Below are 22,890 nucleotides of genomic sequence, written 5' to 3' on the forward strand. Positions count from 1 at the left end.
ACACTGTTCACGCTGTATGTTTCGCGCTATAGATTCAAAAGAACCGGCTCATAAGATTCATTCGTTCAGGAATCGGACTACGCTGTTTGCGTTGTATGTTTCATGATATAGATTCAAAAGAACCGGCTCATAAGGTTCATTCGTTCGGGAATTGGACTACACTGTTCACACTGTCTTTTTCGAGCTGCAGATTCAAAAGAACCGGCTCATAAGATTAATTCGTTAGAGAACTGGACTACACTGTTCACACTGTCTTTTTGGAGCTCAGATTCAAAAGAACCGGCTCATAAGATTAATTCGATTGAGAATTGGACTGCACTGTTCACGCTGTCTTTTTGGAGCTCAGATTCAAAAGAACCGGCTCATAAGGTTCATTCGTTCGAGAATTGGACTGCACTGTTCACGCTGTCTTTTTCGAGCTGCAGATTCAAAAGAACCGGCTCATAAGATTCATTCGATTGAGAATTGGACTGCACTGTTCACACTGTCTTTTTTGAGCTCAGATTCAAAAGAACCGGCTCATAAGATTCATTTGTCGAGAATTGGACTGCACTGTTCACACTGTCTTTTTGGAGCTCAGATTCAAAAGAACCGGCTCATAAGATTAATTCGATTGAGAATTGGACTGCACTGTTCACGCTGTCTTTTTGGAGCTCAGATTCAAAAGAACCGGCTCATAAGGTTCATTCGTTCGAGAATTGGACTGCACTGTTCACGCTGTCTTTTTCGAGCTGCAGATTCAAAAGAACCGGCTCATAAGATTCATTCGTTCGAGAATTGGACTGCACTGTTCACACTGTCTTTTTTGAGCTCAGATTCAAAAGAACCGGCTCATAAGATTCATTTGTTCGAGAATTGGACTGCACTGTTCACACTGTCTTTTTTGAGCTCAGATTCAAAAGAACCGACTCATAAGATTCATTCGTTCGAGAATTGGACTGCACTGTTCACGCTGTCTTTTTCGAGCTGCAGATTCAAAAGAACCGGCTCATAAGATTAATTCGTTAGAGAACTGGACTACACTGTTTACCCTGTCTTTTTCGACCTCAGATTCAAAAGAACCGGCTCATAAGATTCATTCGTTCAAGAATTGGACTGCACTGTTCACGCTATCTTTTTCGAGCTGCAGATTAAAAAGAACCGGCTCATAAGATTCATTCGTTTCGAGAATTGGACTACACTGTTCACACTGTCTTTTTCGAGCTGCAGATTCAAAAGAACCGGCTCATAAGATTCATTCGTTCGAGAACTGGACTACACTGTTCACGCTGTCTTTTTCGAGCTGCAGATTCAAAAGAACAAGCTCATAAGATTCATTCGTTCAAGAATCGGACTATGCTGTTTGCGCTGTATGTTTCGCGATATAGATTCAAAAGAATCGACTTATAAGAGTCTTTTGTTCGAAAATCGGACTACACTGTTCGCACTGTATATTTCACGCTATAGATTAAAAAGAACCAGCTCATAAGAGTCATTAGTTCGGGAATTGGACTACATTGTTAATGCTGTATGTTTCGCACTACAGATTCAAAAGAACCGGCTCATACGATTAATTCTTTCGAGAATCAGACTACGCTGTTTGCGCTGTATATTTTGTGATATAGATTCAAAAGAACCGGGCCAAAAGATTCATTAGTTCAGGAATTGGACTACACTGATCACGCTGTCTTTTTCGAGCTGCAGATTCAAAAGAACAAGCTCATAAGATTCACTCGTTCGAGAATCGGACTACGCTGTTTGCGCTGTATGTGTCACAATATAGGTTCAAAAGAACCAGCTCATAAGATTCATTCGTTCAGGAATCGGTCTACGCTGTTCAAGTTGTCTGTTTCACGCTGCAGATTCAAAAGAAGCTCATAATATATAATAACCGGTTCTCGGTTCCCAACACTAATTATTTGTAATGATTTTTCTGTGTGTCAACAAAGCCTAACTGATGTACCTAAAGACGACTTTGATGACATCATGAACACTGATCGAAATCTGCAAAGGCTGTGGGCAACATTTACAGTTATTTATGCATTATATTATTGTATTTTTACATGTGACAAAAAGTGTCAGCTGACTTCTTCATCACTCAGAAGTCCATGGAGAGGGAACGCTGCTGAACAGGGTTTGAATGGTTACGCACCATAATGGCACGACCTCCATGGGCGTAACTATCATTGTACCCAATCTCCTCCATCACTCGGCTCTCCAGACTCACCTCCCCATCCTCTAGCGCCTCACGCAGGCTCTGTGCGCTGTAAGCATGCGGACCGTGCGTGAAAGAGGTAGTGCGTGAGCTGCTCCTGCGTCCATGTAAACTGCCCCAGCCTCTGGCTCCTACAGCCCCGCTCAGCTCCTCAGACGCCTGTGAGAGATGATGCGCTCTGGAGGCGATGTTGCCCTGCATGCCACAGTGATGCTCATGGACGCAGCGGGATGTGCTGGAAGATCGCCGGAGATTCTTCTGGCTCTCCAGCTCCTCCGTCAGCATCTCTGGCAGCTCGGCTTCACGCAAAGAGAACAGCTCATACTGAGGCGGCTCCAGCACCTCCTGCATCTCTGTCATGCTGAACAAACCCTTACGATTCAAAACCTGCAGGAGACAAATATACATGAGCAATGTCAGCGATTTTCTCATGGAATTGACCCTTTGCTAAGCTCCGCCAATCTAAAAGCTTAAAAAACACCCAAATGTTTTGAAAGATGGACAAAATTTTCTTTGGTGTTCTGCATAAGAACAAAAATCATATGGGCAGGAAACGACATGAGAGTGAGTAAATTATTACAGATTCTTCTCTTTTGGGTGAATTAAGTCTTTAGTCACCTTCTTTCTCGGCTGCTTCATCTGTATAAATACAGATATGATTAGGAGGAGAAAGACCACACCAGAGGCCACTCCAATGGCAGTGACATGGGTTTTGCTCATTTGCAGGAAAAAACCTTTAGACTTCTTTTCTGAGATAGAGAGCAAGAGAGAGAGAGAGATTAATATAGAAACTAATGACTTGTAAATTTAGATTGAATATTTACAAAAGACAGAATACAGAACTAAATAAGAACAATGGGCCATGAAACACGAGCAGAACAAATTTTTGTTTAAATCACTCGTAAAGCTGTTCTGACATAAATTCTCGGATTTATGAAAGTTTTCGTATTTTCAAAATGTGAGTTGATACTAACACAAATGTGACAAGGAGGAGGGCGTGGCCGGGCCGTAAGAATGCACGCCCGGTGCTGAATTGTCCTAATCAGTCGGGAGGGGATAAAGACGAACCGGAGGCGCCAGTTCGAGGGAGAGAGAGACACACACACAGCCGCTATGCTGAACTACTTTGCCACAATAATGTAATGCATTTTAATTATATATGTGTATATATATATATATATAATTTGTAATTATTTAAATATAACTATTTAGAATTATTTAATCATTATAAATTGAATTATTGTTATTTGAGGGGCTTTCTCAGCAAATATTTATATATGCGATTAATTGCGATTAATCGGCACACTATTATTAAATTTTTTTTTTTAAATAATCGATTGACAGCCGTAATTTATACTTAACTGAAAATGTTTCTTTGATGCTTGCATTTATTTCTTCAAAGTATAGTTTATTCCAACTCTGCTTCATACATTTTATACTGTTTTTCCAACAGAAGTGATCGGCATTGGGCGAAATGGTTGTGCGAAAACGCAGTTTGCATTTGATTTTCTCGAAAAAATGAATGCCATCTAACGTGACTGGTTGGACAATTTCTTCATTTGAATTGAGCTCTATAATTTAGGTTTCATAATTCAGATTAGGCATCGACAAATCACGTTCAGTTGATAATGTATGGTCAATGCTAATGCTGTTAAACCCATAAATAAACATATCGCGGGCAGGTGCGTACACAATACAACGGGGAAAAAATAGAAAACGCCCGCACACTGTCATGGCTTGCAAATCTTTATTAGTTTACAGCGTTTCAGTTAAAGAACAGAAACAGAGAAGGTTCATGGTGGTGGACATCCTCCTGCAGGCATGAACTGAACATTTTTTAAGAACCTCCGATGACAGAAAAAAACGTGATGACTTTAAGTTGAGACGCCGTTGTGTTTACTAAATCAAAAGTTTACTCTGTGAATGCACTTCATTCAGAAAAATTATTTCATTAATGTTCTGCATAGATGTTAAAAGCATTTACTGGGGGCCTGGGTAGCTCAGCGAGTATTGACGTTGATTACCACCCCTGGAGTCGTGTGTTCGAATCCAGGGTGTGCTGAGTGACTCTAGTCAGGTCTCCTAAGCAACCAAATTGGCCCGGTTGCTAGGGAGGGTAGAGTCACATGGGGTAACCTCCTTGTGGTCGCTATAATGTGGTTCTCGCTCTCGGTGGGGCGTGTGGTGAGTTGAGCGTGGATGCCGCAGAGAATAGCGTGAAGCCTCCACATGTGCTACATCTCTGCGGTAACGCACTCAACAAGCCACGTGATAAGATGCGCAGATTGACGGTCTCAGACGCGGAGGCAACTAAGATTCGTCCTCCGCCACCCGGATTGAAGCGAGTCACTACGCCACTATGCCACCACGAGGCATTGGGAATTGGGCATTCCAAATTGGGGAGAAAAAAAGAAAAAGCATTTACTAGCGAGTCTGGTGTCTGGATTATGAAAATTGTAAATGAACGTGCACACACCCCTTATTTATGAATGTCTGGAATTCGGTAACATACACATGACATTTTAGTATAAAATCTGGGGTGTACACAATGTTTGTGAATACAGAGGAACGTTTTTGGGAAGGTCCATTATATGCATAAATTACTCCCAAGTTACTCATATATTTACAAAAGGTTCATGAATGAGACCCAATGCACAATATAACTGATTTGTTTGGGCTTATTCAGATTTAAATTCCTTGGTTTGCACACACATTATGTGGTTTATCAACAGTATTTCATTAAGGGAACATCAGTTCATTGGTGCGGAGCCCTTGAAAGAAAGAATCCAATTTTCTGATGTAAATGGGCAAACATATCAATTAAATGGCATAAATATTATTGTTCTTGTCAAAAGCAGGATGGATAGGAAAATTAGCAGAGCCTTTGCAAGCACACTTTTACCTTTGCAGTTGTTCTCGTCCCAGGGGTACACACAGTTCTGAACGCCATTACAGACCAGAGTGTTGTTGATACACATGTTGCTGTGACAGAAAAATGCGTTGGCCGAACATGGAGCTGCAAACCAGAGTAAGTATTCAGATGAGAGCCATTCAGACAATGCAATACCCACAATGTCCACATGGTGGACCACTTAAACGAAATGTTTAAAAGCTAAAATTAAAGCATTGGACAGTCTGTCACTGTGTGCCATGTAAAAAGACTCAGGAGACACCGCATTCAGATTAATTCTGGGTAGCTCGAGATGTTATTTATTCTTTAAAGATTGTTAGAAATAACATTAGATTAGGGTTCATTGGCTTGTAACAACAGAAGAACCATTTTTTTGGTGTTACAGGTGAATCTCATGAGGTGGACAGATCACATTTTACCCCAAAAATCAAAAGGAGAAAAATGTATATCGATTTTGCATAAAGCCAACTATTAGGACTATTTTGTTTTCTTCTTCTTTTTTTTTTTCGTCTTTTTTTGCAATGTGACATTTTCATGACATTTAAGCTTATTTTTACCGTTTTTCATTATTCTAATGCAAAATACAGTCTTATTCTCACCCACATCTGTCATATCGCTTCTGAAGACATAGATTTAAACACTGGAGTCGTATGTACTACTTTTATGTTTCCTTTATGTGTTTTTTGGAGCTAAAAAAGATCTGATCATCATTCACTTTCATTGCAAGGACCAGTAGAGCTGAGATATTCTTCTAAAAATCTTTGTTTGTGTTCTGCTGAAGAAAGAAAGTCATACACATCTGAGAAGGCATGAGGGTGAGTAAATAATGAGAGAATTTTCATATTTGGGTGAACTATCCCTTTAACCACTTCAACTCTGCGGACCGCTGGTGAATCCAAAAGGGGGCGCTATGTCATGAAATAAGTTTACGCTTAAAATGTTCAAGTCTCCGAATACATAAGTCAGGCATATGAGGTATCGTTTAAAAGCTGTGAAACTAAACTTTTCATAGATAACCATCAATTCTGCATTTATGTTACATAAAATAACAAAATAAGCGCCACCAAGAGGTCATGTGGTAGAAATATTAATATGAATATAAAAGTCTTTCTAATAGCACTTAAATAGACAAATCATATGTCAAATGAAAGCTCTCATTCTTAGGAAAGTGACTATACTGTTTTTTTGTTGGGGGGGGGTTTTCTAATTCCACAATTTGAACGATTTTCAAAAGAATCACGAAGTGAAATATGATTTCTGCAAAGACATAAAATACAAACATCTCTTTTATGCACCAATAACTGCTGCTGTAAGCCCCAAATAGCTAAAAACTTTATATCTGATCTTACCTTAGGCAGTTTTCTAAAAAATAAGCAATTTTACTTGTCTGTGAGTTTGCTTGTATGAATAATCCAATGTTATATCTTAGATGTCCAGAACAAAATATGCGGTCCAGCAGGAAAAGCATGCTAAACAAATCATCGGAAATATATGTTATCAACTATTATTGATGAAATGTTATACATTATAACAAAGGAGAGGATATCAGCTTTCTAATGACACCTAGATAGAGCTTCTAGTCCACTCAGAGGCAGATGTATTAGATGAAACAATGGCAGTGGTGCATGAACTGAAAATTAGACTGAATGTCTATGGACGTGCACATCTGTGAGGGATAAAATGCGTTAGAGCGCCACCTACATTTCAGATCTGTATATTGTGATGGAAGGTGATAGAGGAAAAATTGCTTATAAAGTTGACAACAACAACAAAACAAAAAAAAGAATTAAATTGTTTTTAATTTTTTTAATTTTTTTATTCATCATAAGATTGTCAACATATACAATAATATTTATAAATAATTACGTTTTTTTTTTTTTTTTTTTCATTAGTGGGGGTTTCTGAAAAAATTTGACCAATTTCTGGCAATTAGTCCATAGTATGTGTAAGCTTTTAAATTTGAGTGTGAAAAATTGCAGGCAGCAGCCTAATAATGCTCCAGAGTTGAAGAGGTTTTTTGATAGATTACATGATTACATATTAACAAGGCAATGGCAGTATATTGTTAATAATTTATTGATCATGTTCCTATCAGTATCATCATATTCCTACTTCAAAGCGTAATAGTCTCACAGATCAACATTTTGAGCATATGCTCCTTTTACGTTATAACAGTAAGATATGCACCTCAGATAAGGAATAGGTGATGGACTGTTACTAAGTAGTAAGGGTTAAATGTAAGTGTGTCAGAGTTTTGAGCTGTTAGCTTTGACCTAGTAATGTCATTGCTGTTGATTTCAGGCTCATTGTTGTTTGTTCATGTAAAGTTTCTATAGTTCAGCTGCAAAATGTGCAGCAATATGGAACAAAGCCCAACGCTCTACTGTTGCTACTTATGCAGTGGAGTCCACTGTGCCTTTCAGTGTTTTTAGATGAAAGCTTTGACCTAGGCAACATTGTTTTATGTTGATTTTATGGTGATTAATGTTTGTAATGCTGCTATTGTTTTATACACTTAAAATGAACTCAATGTCTCAGTGTTTTGAATGTCTAAACTTTGGCCATGCAGTGTCATATGCAATGTCATATTGTGATAAGCAATGTCATAAGCAGCTCTTTTTGTAAGGCTCAGTACCTGATTACAATTCACAAGTAATCTGCTCAGCACTGTCTACAATATTATGTATTCATGCATGAATTACTTAAGTTAATAAGACTGCAGAAAGTGTAAAGGTAGAAGGATGCTCACGTTCAGAAAACACTGTGAAGAGCATACGGAACCGACTCAGTCTGCTGGTCTCGTCGGCCCACATTCGTACCACGCCCACAGCGTTGTCAACCGTGACGTCATTAGCAACAGTGCTACAGAACTTGGCTTTCAGGTCTTCAATGGCATTGCTGCCTTCGTAGATCGCGACAAAGTTTTTTTTACACTCATTTGAGTTCTCCAACTGATAGTCCAGAAAGCGCAGATAGATCTGTGTGTGTGTGAGAGAGAGAATTAACAAGCACACATAATGGTTATCTAAAGGTATATCTATGTGAGATGGTTTCATTACTAACCTTTGACATTGGTGGAGCTCGAATGGTCCATATACAATCTACTGCTTCCCCTGATTTCACTTTGTTTTCCTCCTCAACTTGACTGGATCTGATTATACCATCTGATCCAGACATTTCAAACTGACAGTCTGAGAAAAGGAGACAATGGAAAAGATGGAGATTTATTTACTGCCAATAACATTAAAATATTATCTTTATCATATCGGAGGAAGAGAGCAGAGACTGCAGACAACAGCTAGGTAATGTAATACTAATACATTCTGGGGCACTGAAATATTCAGGAGTTTACATAACACATGCACTAAAAATTTCATTTACATTTATATTTGTTGGGCTCAGTAACCATAGCAACTGGAAAAGAGGGCGCATAAAGTGTTATTGTGATGATAAATTCAGCATTAAAAAATAAAGCCAATAAAGACCAAAAAGAGAATAGCACTGTTTCCGTAGGACATGCCAGGACAGGTTTAGTTAGTAAGTACTTTGTTCCTTCAAATCATCAAAAGTACAGGGTCAGTATGTGCAATTATCAGTTTGACCAGACACTAATTGATAACAAGTTTGGTTGTTATGCAATGGACCAGTGCAAATGCAAAAAAGAGGAAAAGTTCTATTTGAACAGAATTAGTTTCTACATTTGATCACTACTGTTCCAATGTGTTTTTTTCTGTAGTAAAAATCACCTTTCAGTGACATTTTTCTGTGCAATCTGAACTGACTAATTAACTGAAAAGAACTGACTCAAAAGAACGATTCAACAAAATCAGACATCACTATGGCTTGCGAGCAGTAAAACCTTCTGTGACCTTTGCGATTTTTTATACAGTGTTTCCATGACTTTTCAGGGGAACCCTGGATTTTACGAATATAGTCATGCTGACAATTCATGGATCATCCCTTGCAAGGCTTTGAGTTACAACCCTACCCCACAGCACCCATTTAAGTGTTATCCATTTACCTGGAATAGGATTTAAAAGCCCTCCGACATGAAGATGAAAATCAGGGTCTGGAGGTAAAATAAGATAATTAAAATGAATACAAGGTAAAAGATTCTGATGGCTAATTGATGTAGAGTGTGTGTGTTTACCTGCAGTAAATGAGTACTCCACCCTGAATCCCTGTCCTTCCAACTCCTCATCACTGATAAACCTGATCCACATGAACCGTCCTGAGGAGGTGACCACACCTGGACTCTGTGCCCCACAGAAACGATTAATCAACGGAGAGAAAACAAACGGCCCATCGCGAATTTCAATGTTGTCAAACCGACACTCAAAGGAAGGCTCGATGTAGTAGTTGTCATCGAAGTCGAGCTTGATTCTCTTCCGTGGGTGGGCTGATGAGACAGCAGAAGAGGATTTAGAGATGCCTATTAGAGACCATTTTAAAAATCATAGCATTTACAAAAAAATAAATAAATTCATCAAACCTATTGGCACACATGCTTACGTAATATGACGTTTTATAAAATTTGCGTGAGCGAGCTAATTCTTTTTTTCTTTTTCTTTTTATCCCCTTTTTCTCCCCAATTTGGAATGCCCAATTCCCACTACTTAGTAGGTCCTCATGGTGGCGCGGTTACTCACCTTAATCCAGGTGGCGGAGGACAAGTTTCAGTTGCCTCCACTTCTGAGACCGTCAATCCACACATCTTATCACGTGACTCGTTGTGCATGACACCGCGGAGACTCACAGCATGTGGAGGCTCATGCTACTCTCCGCGATCCACGCACAACTTACCATGTGCCCCATTGAGAGCGAGAACCACTAATCGTGACCACGAGGAGGTTACCCCATGTGACTCTAACCTCCCTAGCAACTGGTCCAATTTGGTTGCTTAGGAGACCTGGCTGGAGTCACTCAGCACATCCTGGATTCGAACTCACGACTCCAGGGGTGGTAGTCAGCGTCAATACTCGCTGAGCTACCCAGGCCCAGGGAGCGCTAATTGTAAGCGCAATTTCCGTGCCAGTGCAAACGCAAGTGGGCCTGGGTGGGATTGTTTGCGCTACTGTGGATGCATGCATGCAAACTGTGGCCATGTTGTATGTTAATTAAGTGGTGCAAAGCGCAATTTGCTATTTTCCTGAGAAATAGGTCCTTGCGCTAAGACGTATCAAAAGCAGGTCTTATCTCAGCACAAAGTTTAAACTGAGTTCCTTCATTTGCAGTTTGGAGATTCCAGCAGCAGTTGGTAATAAAGTTCATATCCAAACTCTGAAAATACAGTGGAATATCAAATTATGTCCATGACGATTGCTGTTGTAGCCGTTTTATGAAACAAATATTTATGCGATTTGTGTTACATGATCTTTAGGTCATGGTTAATTTTTCAATTATTATTATTATTATTATGTTTATATTTACAATTGTATTTATGATCAAATTTGTATTGGTATTTTTCCACCTGTTGTCCTATTTGGACGGGATTAGTTTTCTAAACAGTGTTTGAGGTACAGTTATTATCACCCAACGTATGAGATTTAATGTACTGATTCGGACAGGACTAAAGATCTCTGTGTTTATTACAGAGGTGGGAGTGTCTGCTTTCTAGATGTGGGTGTTACAGAAGGCTGAACACATCATTTAGATGGTACGTATCTTTTAAACTTTATCAGTTTAAATGTAAAATTACTTATAATTTTAAAAATATAATTATTTGCTTTATTGATTTAATTGTAATTTATTAATTATACATTATACATTTGCATGAGTTAATAGAAGTGGCTGCTTATAATAAACCCAATGAAATAATAAATATAATTCTAACATTACGTAACTGAGCAGAGAAATTAAGGTAAATATCTTACCAGATGCTGATATTACAGGGGCCAGTCTTAGCAGTTTCTGTGATTTGGCTATCCTTGTAAACTGTATTTTCTTATTTTTCGTCGGATGGCAAAAAATCGACATACAAATTGAAAGAAGATTGGCGCACACCACGCACATAAGTACAATCTTAACGGTAGTTCATGTAGGTCAAAATACATCAGGAGAAGCACTGTGAAAATTCAATATCAGCAATCACAGACATTCACACCCCTGTGCTTTTTTCTCACCGTCTCTCCCCAGCTAAGCGGAACTATGATATCGGGAACAGGGAGTTGTTGGCAGTTAAGATGGCCCTGGAGGAGTGGCGCCACTGGCTGTAGGGAGCGGCCATTCCTTTCCAGGTTGTCATGTCACCCTGGGTTCAGGAGGATGCTGGCTGCCATTCGCCAGCGGTTTTGGTGGGAAGCCATGGTGAAGGATGTCCGCCGGTTCGTGGGGGCGTGCTCGGTCTGTGCTCATAATAAAACCCCCAACAAGCAACCCGTTGGTCTGCTCCAATCACTTCCCATTCCCTCCTGCTCCTGGTCCCATATTGCCCTGAACTTTGTTACAAGGTTACACTCGTCCAGTGGCAATACGGTCATTCTCACCATTGTGGACCGTTTTTCCAAGGCAGTCCACTTTATTCCCCTTACCAAATTGTCCAACGCCAAGTAGACAGTACTGGTGGTGGTAGACCACGTTTTCCGGCTACACGGATTGCCGGTGAATGTGGTCTCTGACAGGGGGCCCCAGATCGTCTCCAAATTTGGAAGGAGTTCTGTCTGCAGACTGGCGCCTCTGTCAGTCTGTTGTCGGGCTTCCATCCCCAGACCAATGGGCAGACTGAGCGGGCTAACCAGGATCTTGAGCAGATGCTTCATTGCCTGGCTTCCCCCAACACTTTCTCTGGGCACAGCACTTAACTTGGGCTGAATACGCTCACAACTCTCTGCCCGTGTCATCTACTGAATTGTCCCCTTTCCAGTGTTGCTTGTGTCAATAACCTCCTCTGTTCCCCTTGCAGGAGCCTGAAGTTTAACCTCACTTTTATTCAGCAATGCCAAAGCACCTGGAGGATGGCCAGACTGGTGCTCCTTCGGGCCAGGGGGCACACTAAGGCTGCTGTCGATCATCGTCGGACTGCGGCACCTAGGTATGTTTGTGGGAAAATGGTATAGCTCTCTACCAAGGACCTCCCCTCAGGGTGTCGGCTCCTAAGTTGGCAACTAGGTTGATCGAGCCATACTCTATTGTCAAGGTGCTCAGTCCGTCGGCAGAGCGGCTCAGGCTTCCAGTCTCCTTGCGGAGGGTCCATCCTGTATTCCATGTTTCTCGTGTTAAACCTGTGTGTCATAGTCCTCTCAACCCTCTTGTGCTGTCAGGATCGCTGACTGGCACCACATTTTCCATGCGTATAAAAGGAGCGTATCACTGTCATCAAAATATGCCTGACATTCTACAAGGATGCAGCTAATGCACAAAAGAATGTAAGTCCATATTTCTATTCTTCTAATTCATTGCATACAGTCCATTTACAATACCAACGTTTTATGAATGTGCTGTCTTTGTTTATATCGTTGATGCTTGTCAGGGAATGGACTATGTAATATGATGCAGATGGTGCCGGAAAAGAACCTCAGAATTAAATCGCACTTGACCCAGCCCATTAACGCTTTGCGCACATAATTTCGCCAAACACACTCTTGCGCCTAGACAGCGCGAGCTTGCACAAAAATACCAAAACTTCCTGGCCATGCACATTGACTTTGCATGTATGACTTATAGCGTAGCGCTGCGCTTAGCGCTAGCACTCTTAAAATAGGCCTTATGTGTTTGTGGGTGTGGGATGCATACCCTCCAGTATGTAAACACACTCCTTGTTTGGTGGGTAGGTGTTGGGGTAATTTGGAGAACTGAATGATCCTCCATTAGCTGTCTGGATCAAAGTTCCACAGTGAGCGGGTTTCTTATCCTCAACAGCCACATTCTGAGGCAATGCTAACAGAATACACACACATAATATGATCTACATTAAAGACACATTATAATGTACAGTTATTAAAGGAAATCAGAAGGGTCAGACTGATACTTTCTGTTAAATACACATAAAATTATGATTTAAAGGTGAAGTGTGTCACTTTTTCTATGTAAAAATATTTCTTCAATCTCAGCATAGTGTGTTGAGTCATCTAAGTAAGCCATTTGTAGGTTGATTCCCTTGTAAGTGTAAACACTGTGGATCTAGCATCAGAACATTGTTCTATTTGTCTGGGCAGCCAAATGGCATGGGGTTTGGGTCAGGAATATTTGGGGATGGACAAGAGGATTGTTTGGGAAACCTGTTTAAAAAATGTTTTTTACTGAAAACAGACAAAATTTTGTGTGATGGAGAAATTACTGTGAGGTCTCTTTCTTTTAGGTGTGGGTTTGTGTTTGTGGTTGCAGCATTAAACATTAACCAACCTTGAGTTTTCTGTGCCAATGCAAAACCCTCTTCTATCAGGACAAGCAAAACCAAGACTGGAAGAAAACAAAAGCAATGCACATCTTTACACAGTTCTAAAATCTCTGGAAGTCCCACAGCATTTGTGGCATAATGTTGACTACCACAAATATCAATTTGACTCAAATTAGTTTTACTTAGAAAAATGCTAAATTGAGGTTACAGTGAGGCACTTACAATAGAAGTGAATGGGGCCAATTTTTAAAGGGTTTAAAGGCAGAAATGTGAAGCTTATAATTTTATAAAAACCCTTACATTAATTCTTCGGTTAAAACAAATGTATTATTTGAGCTGTAAAGTTGTTTAAATCACCGTTTTTACGGTCGTTTTAGGGTTTACTATGTTACGTCGTCATGGCAACGAAATTTTAAAATTAGATATCTTTACACAGAAAAGGTTAGCAAGCGATTTTATCACATACGATCATGTTAACGTGTATTGTTTAGAATTTTGTGGCTATACATTTAACCCTCCTGCGCAGTTCGGTCATTTTGACCGATTTCAGTTTTTTTTATTAAAATGGTTTCCTCAATCTGAGTGGTACAAGACTTGTGACCTTTCCTAGACTTGCAATCTGCACATTAAAAAAAGTGGACTTGATTCAGTAAGTCTAAATGGTGGTAAAAACAAAACAAAACAAAAAACAACCCCTATGCTGTTCGCAATCAAAACTGACCGACCATAGGAAATGAATGAGATAGACCCCAAACAAAGAGATTTTTTCTTACTTGTCAAATAAAATCCATAAGTAAGCCATAATGCTGAACATAAACACAGAAATTAAGAGGTGGGACTATAAAACATCCAGTATGCAAAACATACACACACACACACACACACACAAATGAACTGGTGACACTATAACACAGAGCAATTTTTTGAAAATTTTTGAAACTATTTTTTTAAAAATAAAATCAATAAATCAGTCACAATGAAGAACACACACACACACACACACACACAGAAATGAGGAGGTGAGACCATAACACACCCACAGTGCAGACCATGCACACACAACTGCTCAAACACACACACACACAAATGAATGACTGAGACTAATACAGACAGAAGACAGAATGAAGAACACACACACACACACACACACAAATGAACTGGTGACACTATAACACAGAGCAAATTTTTGAAAATTTTTGAAACTATTTTTTTAAAAATAAAATCAATAAATCAGTCACAATGAAGAACACAAACACACACACACACACACACACACACAGAAATGAGGAGGTGAGACCATAACACACCCACAGTGTAGACCATGCACACACAACTGCTCAAACACACACACACACACACACAAATGAATGACTGAGACTAATACAGCCAGAAGACAGAATGAAGAACACACACACACACACACACACATGAATGACTGAGACTAATACAGCCAGAAGAAAGAATGAAGAACACACAACACACACACACACACACACACACACACACACACACACACACACAAATAAATGACTGAGACTAATACAGACAGAAGACAGAATGAAGTACACACGCACACACACACACACACACACACAAATGAATGACTGTGACAAATACAGCCAGAAGACAGAATGAAGAACACACACACACACACACACACACACACACAACTGAATGACTGTGACAAATACAGCCAGGAGACAGAATGAAGAACACACACACACACACACACACACACAAATGAATGGCTGAGACTAACACAGCCAGAAGACAGAACGAAGAACAACACACACACACACACACACACACACACACACACAAATGAATGACTGTGACAAATACAGCCAGAAGACAGAATGAAGAACACACACACACACACACACAAATGAATGACTGAGACTAATACAGCCAGAAGACAGAATGAAGAACACACACACACACACACACACACACACACATGAATGACTGAGACTAACGCAGCCAGAAGACAGAACGAAGAACACACACACACACACAGAACAAAGAAAAAAGTTATAGAATTCTGATATTTAAAATAAATTATTGGTAAAAAAAAAAAATTTAAAAAAAAAAAAATTAAAAACAATTCTCCTCCTTGTAACACCATGGTCAGGTTTGACAGTAAAGACATAATAATGTCACATTACTGCAAAAACGGACACTTCAAAACAATTTATAAAAATGCTAAAATTTGACAAAAAAATATATATTTCTTAATATATATCCAAATGCATAACTTATGATAATCTAATCTAAATCTAAAATAAGAAAATCAAAAATTAAGTTATAACAGGCAATCAGGCCACAGTCTCTGCAGCCACCTACTGGTTATTATTGTTATGACATTATTTTCAAGTCATGTAATTGTTCTTTTTATCACCAGATGTAAGCAATCTGCCCTCAATGCATGACACATTCTTATATTTTCTTCATGTTTCAACTTATAGAAGAGTACGTTTTAACATAAATTTGCAAATGAATGGTATAATTTAGAAATTTACAGGTAAATAAGATTTAAATAGCATAAAATTACAAAAGAAGTGCATAATTTTAGTGTTTTTTATTCAGGGAAGAACAAATGTTAAAGTTACAAACTCTTATGGCTTTCAGGTGGTTTCCCTGTCCCAGACCCCTATTGCAGTTAAGGAACCCCCAAAAAGAAAGAAAAAATAAACTCAACTTTTTGTCAAATTATTGCCCTGGCACAACACAGCTCCCTGTGCTGAACTTTTCTGCTACTTCTGCTGCTATCTGTCTGCTCATAACATTTTTTTGTCAAAACAAGTAGTTAAGAGGTGGATGTTACTATCCAGTACAGTGACATTAATCAAGTCTAGTGAACTCACTAAATGAAATTCAACCAAAATACTCCACCGCTCTTCCTGATATACTTCCACAGAAATAAAGTTGCCAATTTACAACCTGCCTAAGATTTGAACACGGGATGTTTTGCAACTCTAAGGGATAGTTCACACAAAAATGTAAATTCTCTCATCATTTACTCACCCTCATGCCATCCCAGATGTGTATGACTTTCTTTCTTCTGCAGAACACAAACATGATATGATAGATGTGGGTAAGAAACAGATTAAAATGTGAGTCATTTTTAACTCAAAATGTCCACTTTCAATTTCAGATGTGAAAGTGAAACTAAACCGGTGCCACATGTGAATTTCAGATGTAAAAGTGAAAGTGAAAGTGGAGATTAGGAGTAAAAAATGACTCAATTATTGTTATTTCTCACCGGGACCTATCATATCACTTCTGAAGACATGGGTTTAACAACAGGAGTCTTATGGATTACTTTTATGCAGCCGTTATGTGATTTTTAGAGCTTCAAAGTCCTGGTCACCATTCACTTGCATTGTAAGGACCAACAGAGCTGAGATATTCTTCTAAATATCTTTGATTTTGTTCTGCTGAGAAAAAAAAAATTCACACATCTGGGATGGCATGAGGGTGAGTAAATGATGAGAGAATTTTAATTTTTGGGTGAACTATCCCTTTAAGTGAGATTTATAGCTCTAGTAGCCCAACAGGTGACTTGATGTAATTGGTGACTGACAACAACATGGTAAAAGAGTGTATTATTTCTAAAATTATGTAGCCTACCCTTCTAAGAGGTTTTTTTTTTTTTTTAAATACACATTTTATTTTTTATGGATTACCTTCCATGAATAAAAAGCTCTTAAACTATTCGGTACCAGCCCTAAAATCTATCCCAATCACCTCTTTGTTACAGACAAGTGACTTGAGTGAGAAATGTCTTGACTGATGAATGTTGTCATGAATATGTAGATTATGTAATGAATACAGAACTCTAAGTGATTTTTAGGTGAGGGTACAGAGAGAGTGGGAGCTGTCCATTCAGCACCACCTGCTTTACAGAGTTACATTGATGCATTCACACTGTGGTCAGCATACAATCAGGTTTAACAAAACTTTATGAAAATACCATGTCAGTATCTTGATGCATGAATATGGTAATCATTCAGTACCACAGTATTGCCATGTGATATCATCCGTATACCATGGTACCACCACAGTAGGCTACTTTTTTGTAAGGGTCCACAACATTATAATGAGAATCCTCAAAACAAGCTAGTATTAGATTTACACAGATTAAAGTAAAGTTTACTCAAATTAACTCACCCTCTTGCATTTCCGCTTTGACTGAACACTTTTGCTCTCCTTGGATTCTTTTGTTGTTGTTTACATTTTCAAACACAGAAAGTTAATCTGCAACAACACGGCTCTGAGGCAGATTTCACTACTAAAGAAATGTATTTTTCCTGTTGGAAATGCGAAAATTAAACTCTTGAAGCTGAGACCGTTGCAGAAACGGCCATTCTTGTGCGCCTGAAGCGTCGTAAATCCTTCGAGTTTTCATTGTGGTGCTGAACTGAAGACTTGGCTCATGAATATGAATCACGTTGCGTGACGCGCCCACAATAGGCGCATCTGATTGGCTGAAAGGCGCTAAGTAGGTACGACTCGGCTGCTGATTAACGAGTCCTCATGAATATTAATTAGGTTATGTGACTAGACGCTCAAGGAAGATTGCAAAGAAACGTCCACGTGGCCTAATTAATATGCATAAGATAAATCTTGATAGTATTATTACGGATGTGGGTCCACACAGCTGTTGGAGACGTGCAGGGAAAGAGGGATTTGAGATTTAATGCTGGTCTCTCTGAGGGGTCTGTCCCACTCACACATGTCTGGACTGATGTGAGGCGTGTGACAGAAGCTGATTTTGAAGCCCCTGTAAGGAAGGCCTTTTTTGATCACCTTGTCATGTGTTACTCCAAAAGTTTGTCATACTCTATGGCTTTAAATAATCTTTGAAAGAACAGTTCACCCAAAATGAAACATTGTGTTTATTTACTTCATTAACTAACTCTCATTTTGTGTCATTTTGTTCTCTTCTGTGGAAAAGAGAAGTTTAGCAGAATGTTGATGCTCCTCTTTTCCATACAATGGAAGTGAATTGTGACTTGTGCACTATATTCCAAATCTTCTGAAGCCATGTGATCAGTATTGGGTAAGTTACTTTAAAATAGTAATCCTCTACAAATTACTAATTATTTATCTAAAATTGTAATCAGATTACTTATTACTTCATTAAAAAAGAAATAGCATTACCAGTTAATTTCTAAAACACTTTTCTGCTCAATATATTCAAAATAATGTCTATATTTCTTTCTTATTCATTGTAACATACAAGTCATGCTCTCAGCACCTCACATATTTCCTTCACGTGGCCATAATTAAGGTATTCTAAATAAATAATACTGATTACAAGAATTTAAAATGTAATTATTACACTACTTTTTGACTTTAAAAGTGATTAGATTACAGTTACTAATTACTTTGTAACTGGATTACACCTAGCACTGCATATGATAGCTTTGTGTGAGGAAAAGACACTTAAACTTTTTAATTTCCTCTACAGTCAAAGATTAATGCTGGTTCAGTGTAAGACATTAAAGGAATATTCCAGGTTCACATACTGTACAAGATAAGCTCAATCGACAGCATTTGTGGCGTAATGTTGATTACCACAAAAAAAAAAAAAAAAAAAACATTTAGACTCGTCCCTCTTTTCTTTAAAAAAAGCAAAAATCAATGTTACAATGGGGCACTTACAATGGAAGTGAATGGGGCCAATTTTTTGAGGGTTTAAAGGCAGAAATGTGAAGCTTATAATTTATAGAAGCACTTACATTAGTTATTCTGTTAAAGCACTTGCACTATCTGAGCTGTAAAGTTGTTTAAATCGTAGTTTTTGCGGGATTATAGTGTTTACGGCATTGTGTCGTCATGGCAACAAAGTTGTGATATACCTTTACACAGAAAATGTTAGAAAAGCGATATTATCACACTAAAATCATGTTAACACACATATTGTTTACATCTTGTGTCTATACTTTTGAAACAGTGAGTATTTTAATGTTTACAGTTTGGCCCCATTGACTTCCATTGTAAGTGTCTCACTGTAACAGCTATTTTTGCTTTTTTAAAGAAAAGGACGGACGAGTCGAAATTAATTTTTCTGGTAATCAACATTATGCCACAAACGCTGTCGATTGAGCTTAACTTGTATTGAACCCGGAATATTCCTTTAAGAAACCAAAATAATCCATCTGAAGATTTGAAAACCAACTTCTACTTTTCAGCTTCTCTTTTACCATCACTGAACATTATGTGTCATCTTGCCTCCAATTAAATGTGTAAATGTTTCAGTTTATTACCTCCGTCATTATCTTAATCACCTTACAAATTGTCTATGTTCTTGACATCATCTTCCCCAAATTGTCCTGACTAGAAGTCTGGAATGGCAAAAAACTAAACAGTTTATCAGAGCATACTGAATTAAGCACTGCTTATATTATCACAGAATTGAGTTATTCTCCATTCACATCTCAACTTGAACAATCCTGCTGACAACTAATATAAAAAGGGCTTTCATAAATAAGTAAAGCTGCCACTGAAGCATGATGGCATGCATTTGCAATTCAAATAAAGTTCAGACTCTCTTTCATGTCTGACAGAGGAGCTCATATTTTCACCTGAGAATAGAGAAGCTGCCACATTCATTTACAATGGCCTAGAAAAGGCAATGAAATCACTCTGACTTTAGTGCGTGGAAGTGAACAAGGAAGCAATGAGATGTAGAATCATGGTGGTATCATTTCACCAGCCCCCTCTCAAGTGAACTATGGTGGCTTGAGTATGTGAAATGATATAATGATCTAGGATGATTAGAAGACACTTGGATCATATGAACATTTACAAGCATGCACATACAATTGTTTTAAAGATTTGCTCAGCATCTAATGGATGTAATTCAGAGTATATATCCAAGTGCAAACAATTGCAAAGATTCATGCAAACGCAAACCTGACAGATGAATGTTTTAAATCTTGTGGCAAACACAACAAATGTTTACACATCTGCCACTTGCAAAGAAGGGTTTTCATGAATTTAATGTCGTAGGCAGAAAAGTTAAACACAAAGACAACATTGTGCCGTAAGGAGACAAATGAATGTTTCTCTAATCCTCATATTGTGCTCTATACATGATTGTAGAGTGCCATGGCTCATTTTATAGATTTGCATCATATCTCAGAGCTGGCTGTACATGTATCTACTGCCACAAAAACCATGATACGATGAATATACAAGCAGAATATGCTCACCCTTATACACACACATGCATCAGGGTTGCAGGAAGCCTGAAATAAAATTATAGTATTATGAACTTCACCATTTGAAGAAATTTCCTCACTTTTCACAATGCAATCAATTCCCATTGAAAGAAATCAAGTCCTATCCTACTTTTTTATCTCACTTGGAAATGTGTCACATTATGGAAGTAAAATCGGTTGCAAAAGCATCTGAAGATTCCAGTCGGAATGGCATATCACATTTAAAATGGAATAACATTTAAAATTTGAAATTTTAGGCATGCCATCTTTTTTGCAGTGCCAAAGTTCATGGCTTGTGTGTGTGTGTGTGTGTGTGTGTGTGTGTGTGTGAGTGTGCTTGCAGATCTGTCAATCTTGCTGTCGCGACTGGTTGAGTGTTGAAGGATTAAGAAAAGGGTCAAATCTTTTTGTTAATCTGGTTCTATGTAGAGTGAGAGAGAGAGAATTTGCTAGTCAATTTCCTGTCATCAATTTCAAGAGAGAAGTAAAAACAAGGTATGTGCTCAGTAAGTGCATTGTTATTTAAATCTCCTTTCTGTCTCAAATACTGTGACATAATGTTCTGTTGTCTGCTAGTAACATACGTATATGTCACCTACATATGTGAATGACATACAGTATACACATTCAACATATTAAATCCTATAGTGCACTCTGGGTTCAGCAAAGAGGTCAAGGATTTTACATCCTTCAGATTAATCAAAACCATCTCAACCTATTGTCATCTTCTGGCAACAGTTCTGAACTTACACACACACACACACACACACACACACACACACACACACACAGCATCACCTTACCTGTACACAACAACCTTCTGACCAGAATGAGAAACATTAAATGTTTTAGTGTATGGCGTGTCAAACTAGCAGCGGTTTATAGTTTATATATTTCAAATATATAGCACAAAATATATGATACACAGATAAACCTGTATAGCCATATGTGTATGTGATTACGTCAGGAAGCATACAGGATTAGAAGATGCCACGTGACACAGCACACATCACACTGATTCCAAGATGACATCGAAGATACAAGTGATTTTCTTCAGAGGATGTGTGGTGGTGGCTTTTGCCTCTAATATTTTCAGAAAGAAAGTGACCCTTTTGGGAGCTGAAAACTGGTGTATTTTATTATTGCACAAATTCTCATTGTCACACTGTATTGTCTTTTGAAGTTTGTTAGTTGACAAAATTACTTTTTTTTCTTCAGCCAAAATCTGCCAAAGAGCCACAAGCCAAACTGTCTGTCTGTCTGCCTGTCTGTCTGTCTGTTTGTTGTCTCTCCATCTATCTATCTATCTATCTATCTATCTACAGTTGTGCTCAAAAGTTTGCATACCCTTGGAGAATTGGTAATATATGCACCATTTTTAAAGAAAACATGAGTGAGCAGGCAAAACACATTTCTTTTATTTCTTATGGGATTCATATTCAACTGTAGGTTATAACAGAATGACACAATCATAAAACAAAACATGGCAACAAAGAAAAAAATGAAATGACCCCTGTTCAAAAGTCTGCATACCCTTAGTTCTTAACACTGTGTATTGCCCCCTTTAGCATCAATGACAGCGTGCAGTCTTTTGTAATAGTTGTCTATGAGGCCCCAAATTCTTGCAGGTGGTATAGCTGCCCATTCATCTTGGCAAAATGCCTCCAGGTCATGCAAAGTCTTTGGTCGTCTTGCATGAACCACACGTTTGAGATCTCCCCAGAGTGGCTCGATGATATTAAGGTCAGGAGACTGTGATGGCCACTCCAGAACCTTCACCTTTTTCTGCTGTAACCACTGGAGGGTCAACTTGGGCTTGTGCTTAGGGTCATTGTCGTGCTGGAAAGTCCAAGAGCGTCCCATGCGCAGCTTTCGTGCAGAAGAATGCAAATTGTCAGCCAGTATTTTCTGATAACATGCTGCATTCATCTTGCCATCAATTTTCACAAGATTCCCCGTGCCTTTAGAGCTCGCACACCCCCAAAACATCAGTGAGCCACCACCATGCTTCACAGTGGGGATGGTATTCTTTTCACTATAGGCCTTGTTGACCCCTCTCCAAACATAGCGCTTATGGTTGTGACCATAAAGCTCTATTTTGGTCTCGTCACTCCAAATTACGGTGTGCCAGAAGCTGTGAGGCGTGTCAAGGTGTTGTCGGGCATATTGTAACCGGGCTTTTTTGTGGCATTGGCGCAGTAAAGGCTTCTTTCTGGCAACT

At 38.7% G+C, this 22,890-nt stretch overlaps 1 protein-coding gene across 1 annotated transcript; it reads right to left on the reverse strand.

Annotated features, from left to right (window-relative positions):
* Positions 1 to 565: 565 nt before the first annotated feature.
* Positions 566 to 17,806, reverse strand: LOC127456268 (neuropilin and tolloid-like protein 2). The gene is made up of 10 exons (XM_051724678.1): positions 17,611 to 17,806; positions 13,446 to 13,502; positions 12,837 to 12,980; positions 9,256 to 9,504; positions 9,127 to 9,174; positions 8,169 to 8,296; positions 7,855 to 8,083; positions 5,097 to 5,210; positions 2,813 to 2,943; positions 566 to 2,581 (listed from the first exon to the last, which is right to left on the reverse strand). Exons 1-10 carry the CDS (start codon positions 17,618 to 17,620, stop codon positions 2,078 to 2,080), a joined length of 1,614 nt encoding a protein of 537 aa, XP_051580638.1. The 5' UTR covers positions 17,621 to 17,806; the 3' UTR covers positions 566 to 2,077.
* Between the last annotated feature and the right edge of the window lie 5,084 nt (positions 17,807 to 22,890).

This window comes from Myxocyprinus asiaticus, chromosome 18 (genome assembly GCF_019703515.2).
Source record: "Myxocyprinus asiaticus isolate MX2 ecotype Aquarium Trade chromosome 18, UBuf_Myxa_2, whole genome shotgun sequence".
Classification (NCBI taxonomy): domain Eukaryota; kingdom Metazoa; phylum Chordata; class Actinopteri; order Cypriniformes; family Catostomidae; genus Myxocyprinus; species Myxocyprinus asiaticus.

Bases quoted from the DNA above. Each gene is read 5' to 3' on its own strand.
- LOC127456268 (XM_051724678.1), bottom strand. The intron at 9,505-12,836 runs GTATGCATCCCA...CTGTCTCATCAG, and splicing joins GTGTGTTTACATACTGGAGG to CCCACCCACGGAAGAGAATC. The intron at 9,175-9,255 runs GTAAACACACAC...TTTTACCTCCAG, and splicing joins GGAGTACTCATTTACTGCAG to ACCCTGATTTTCATCTTCAT.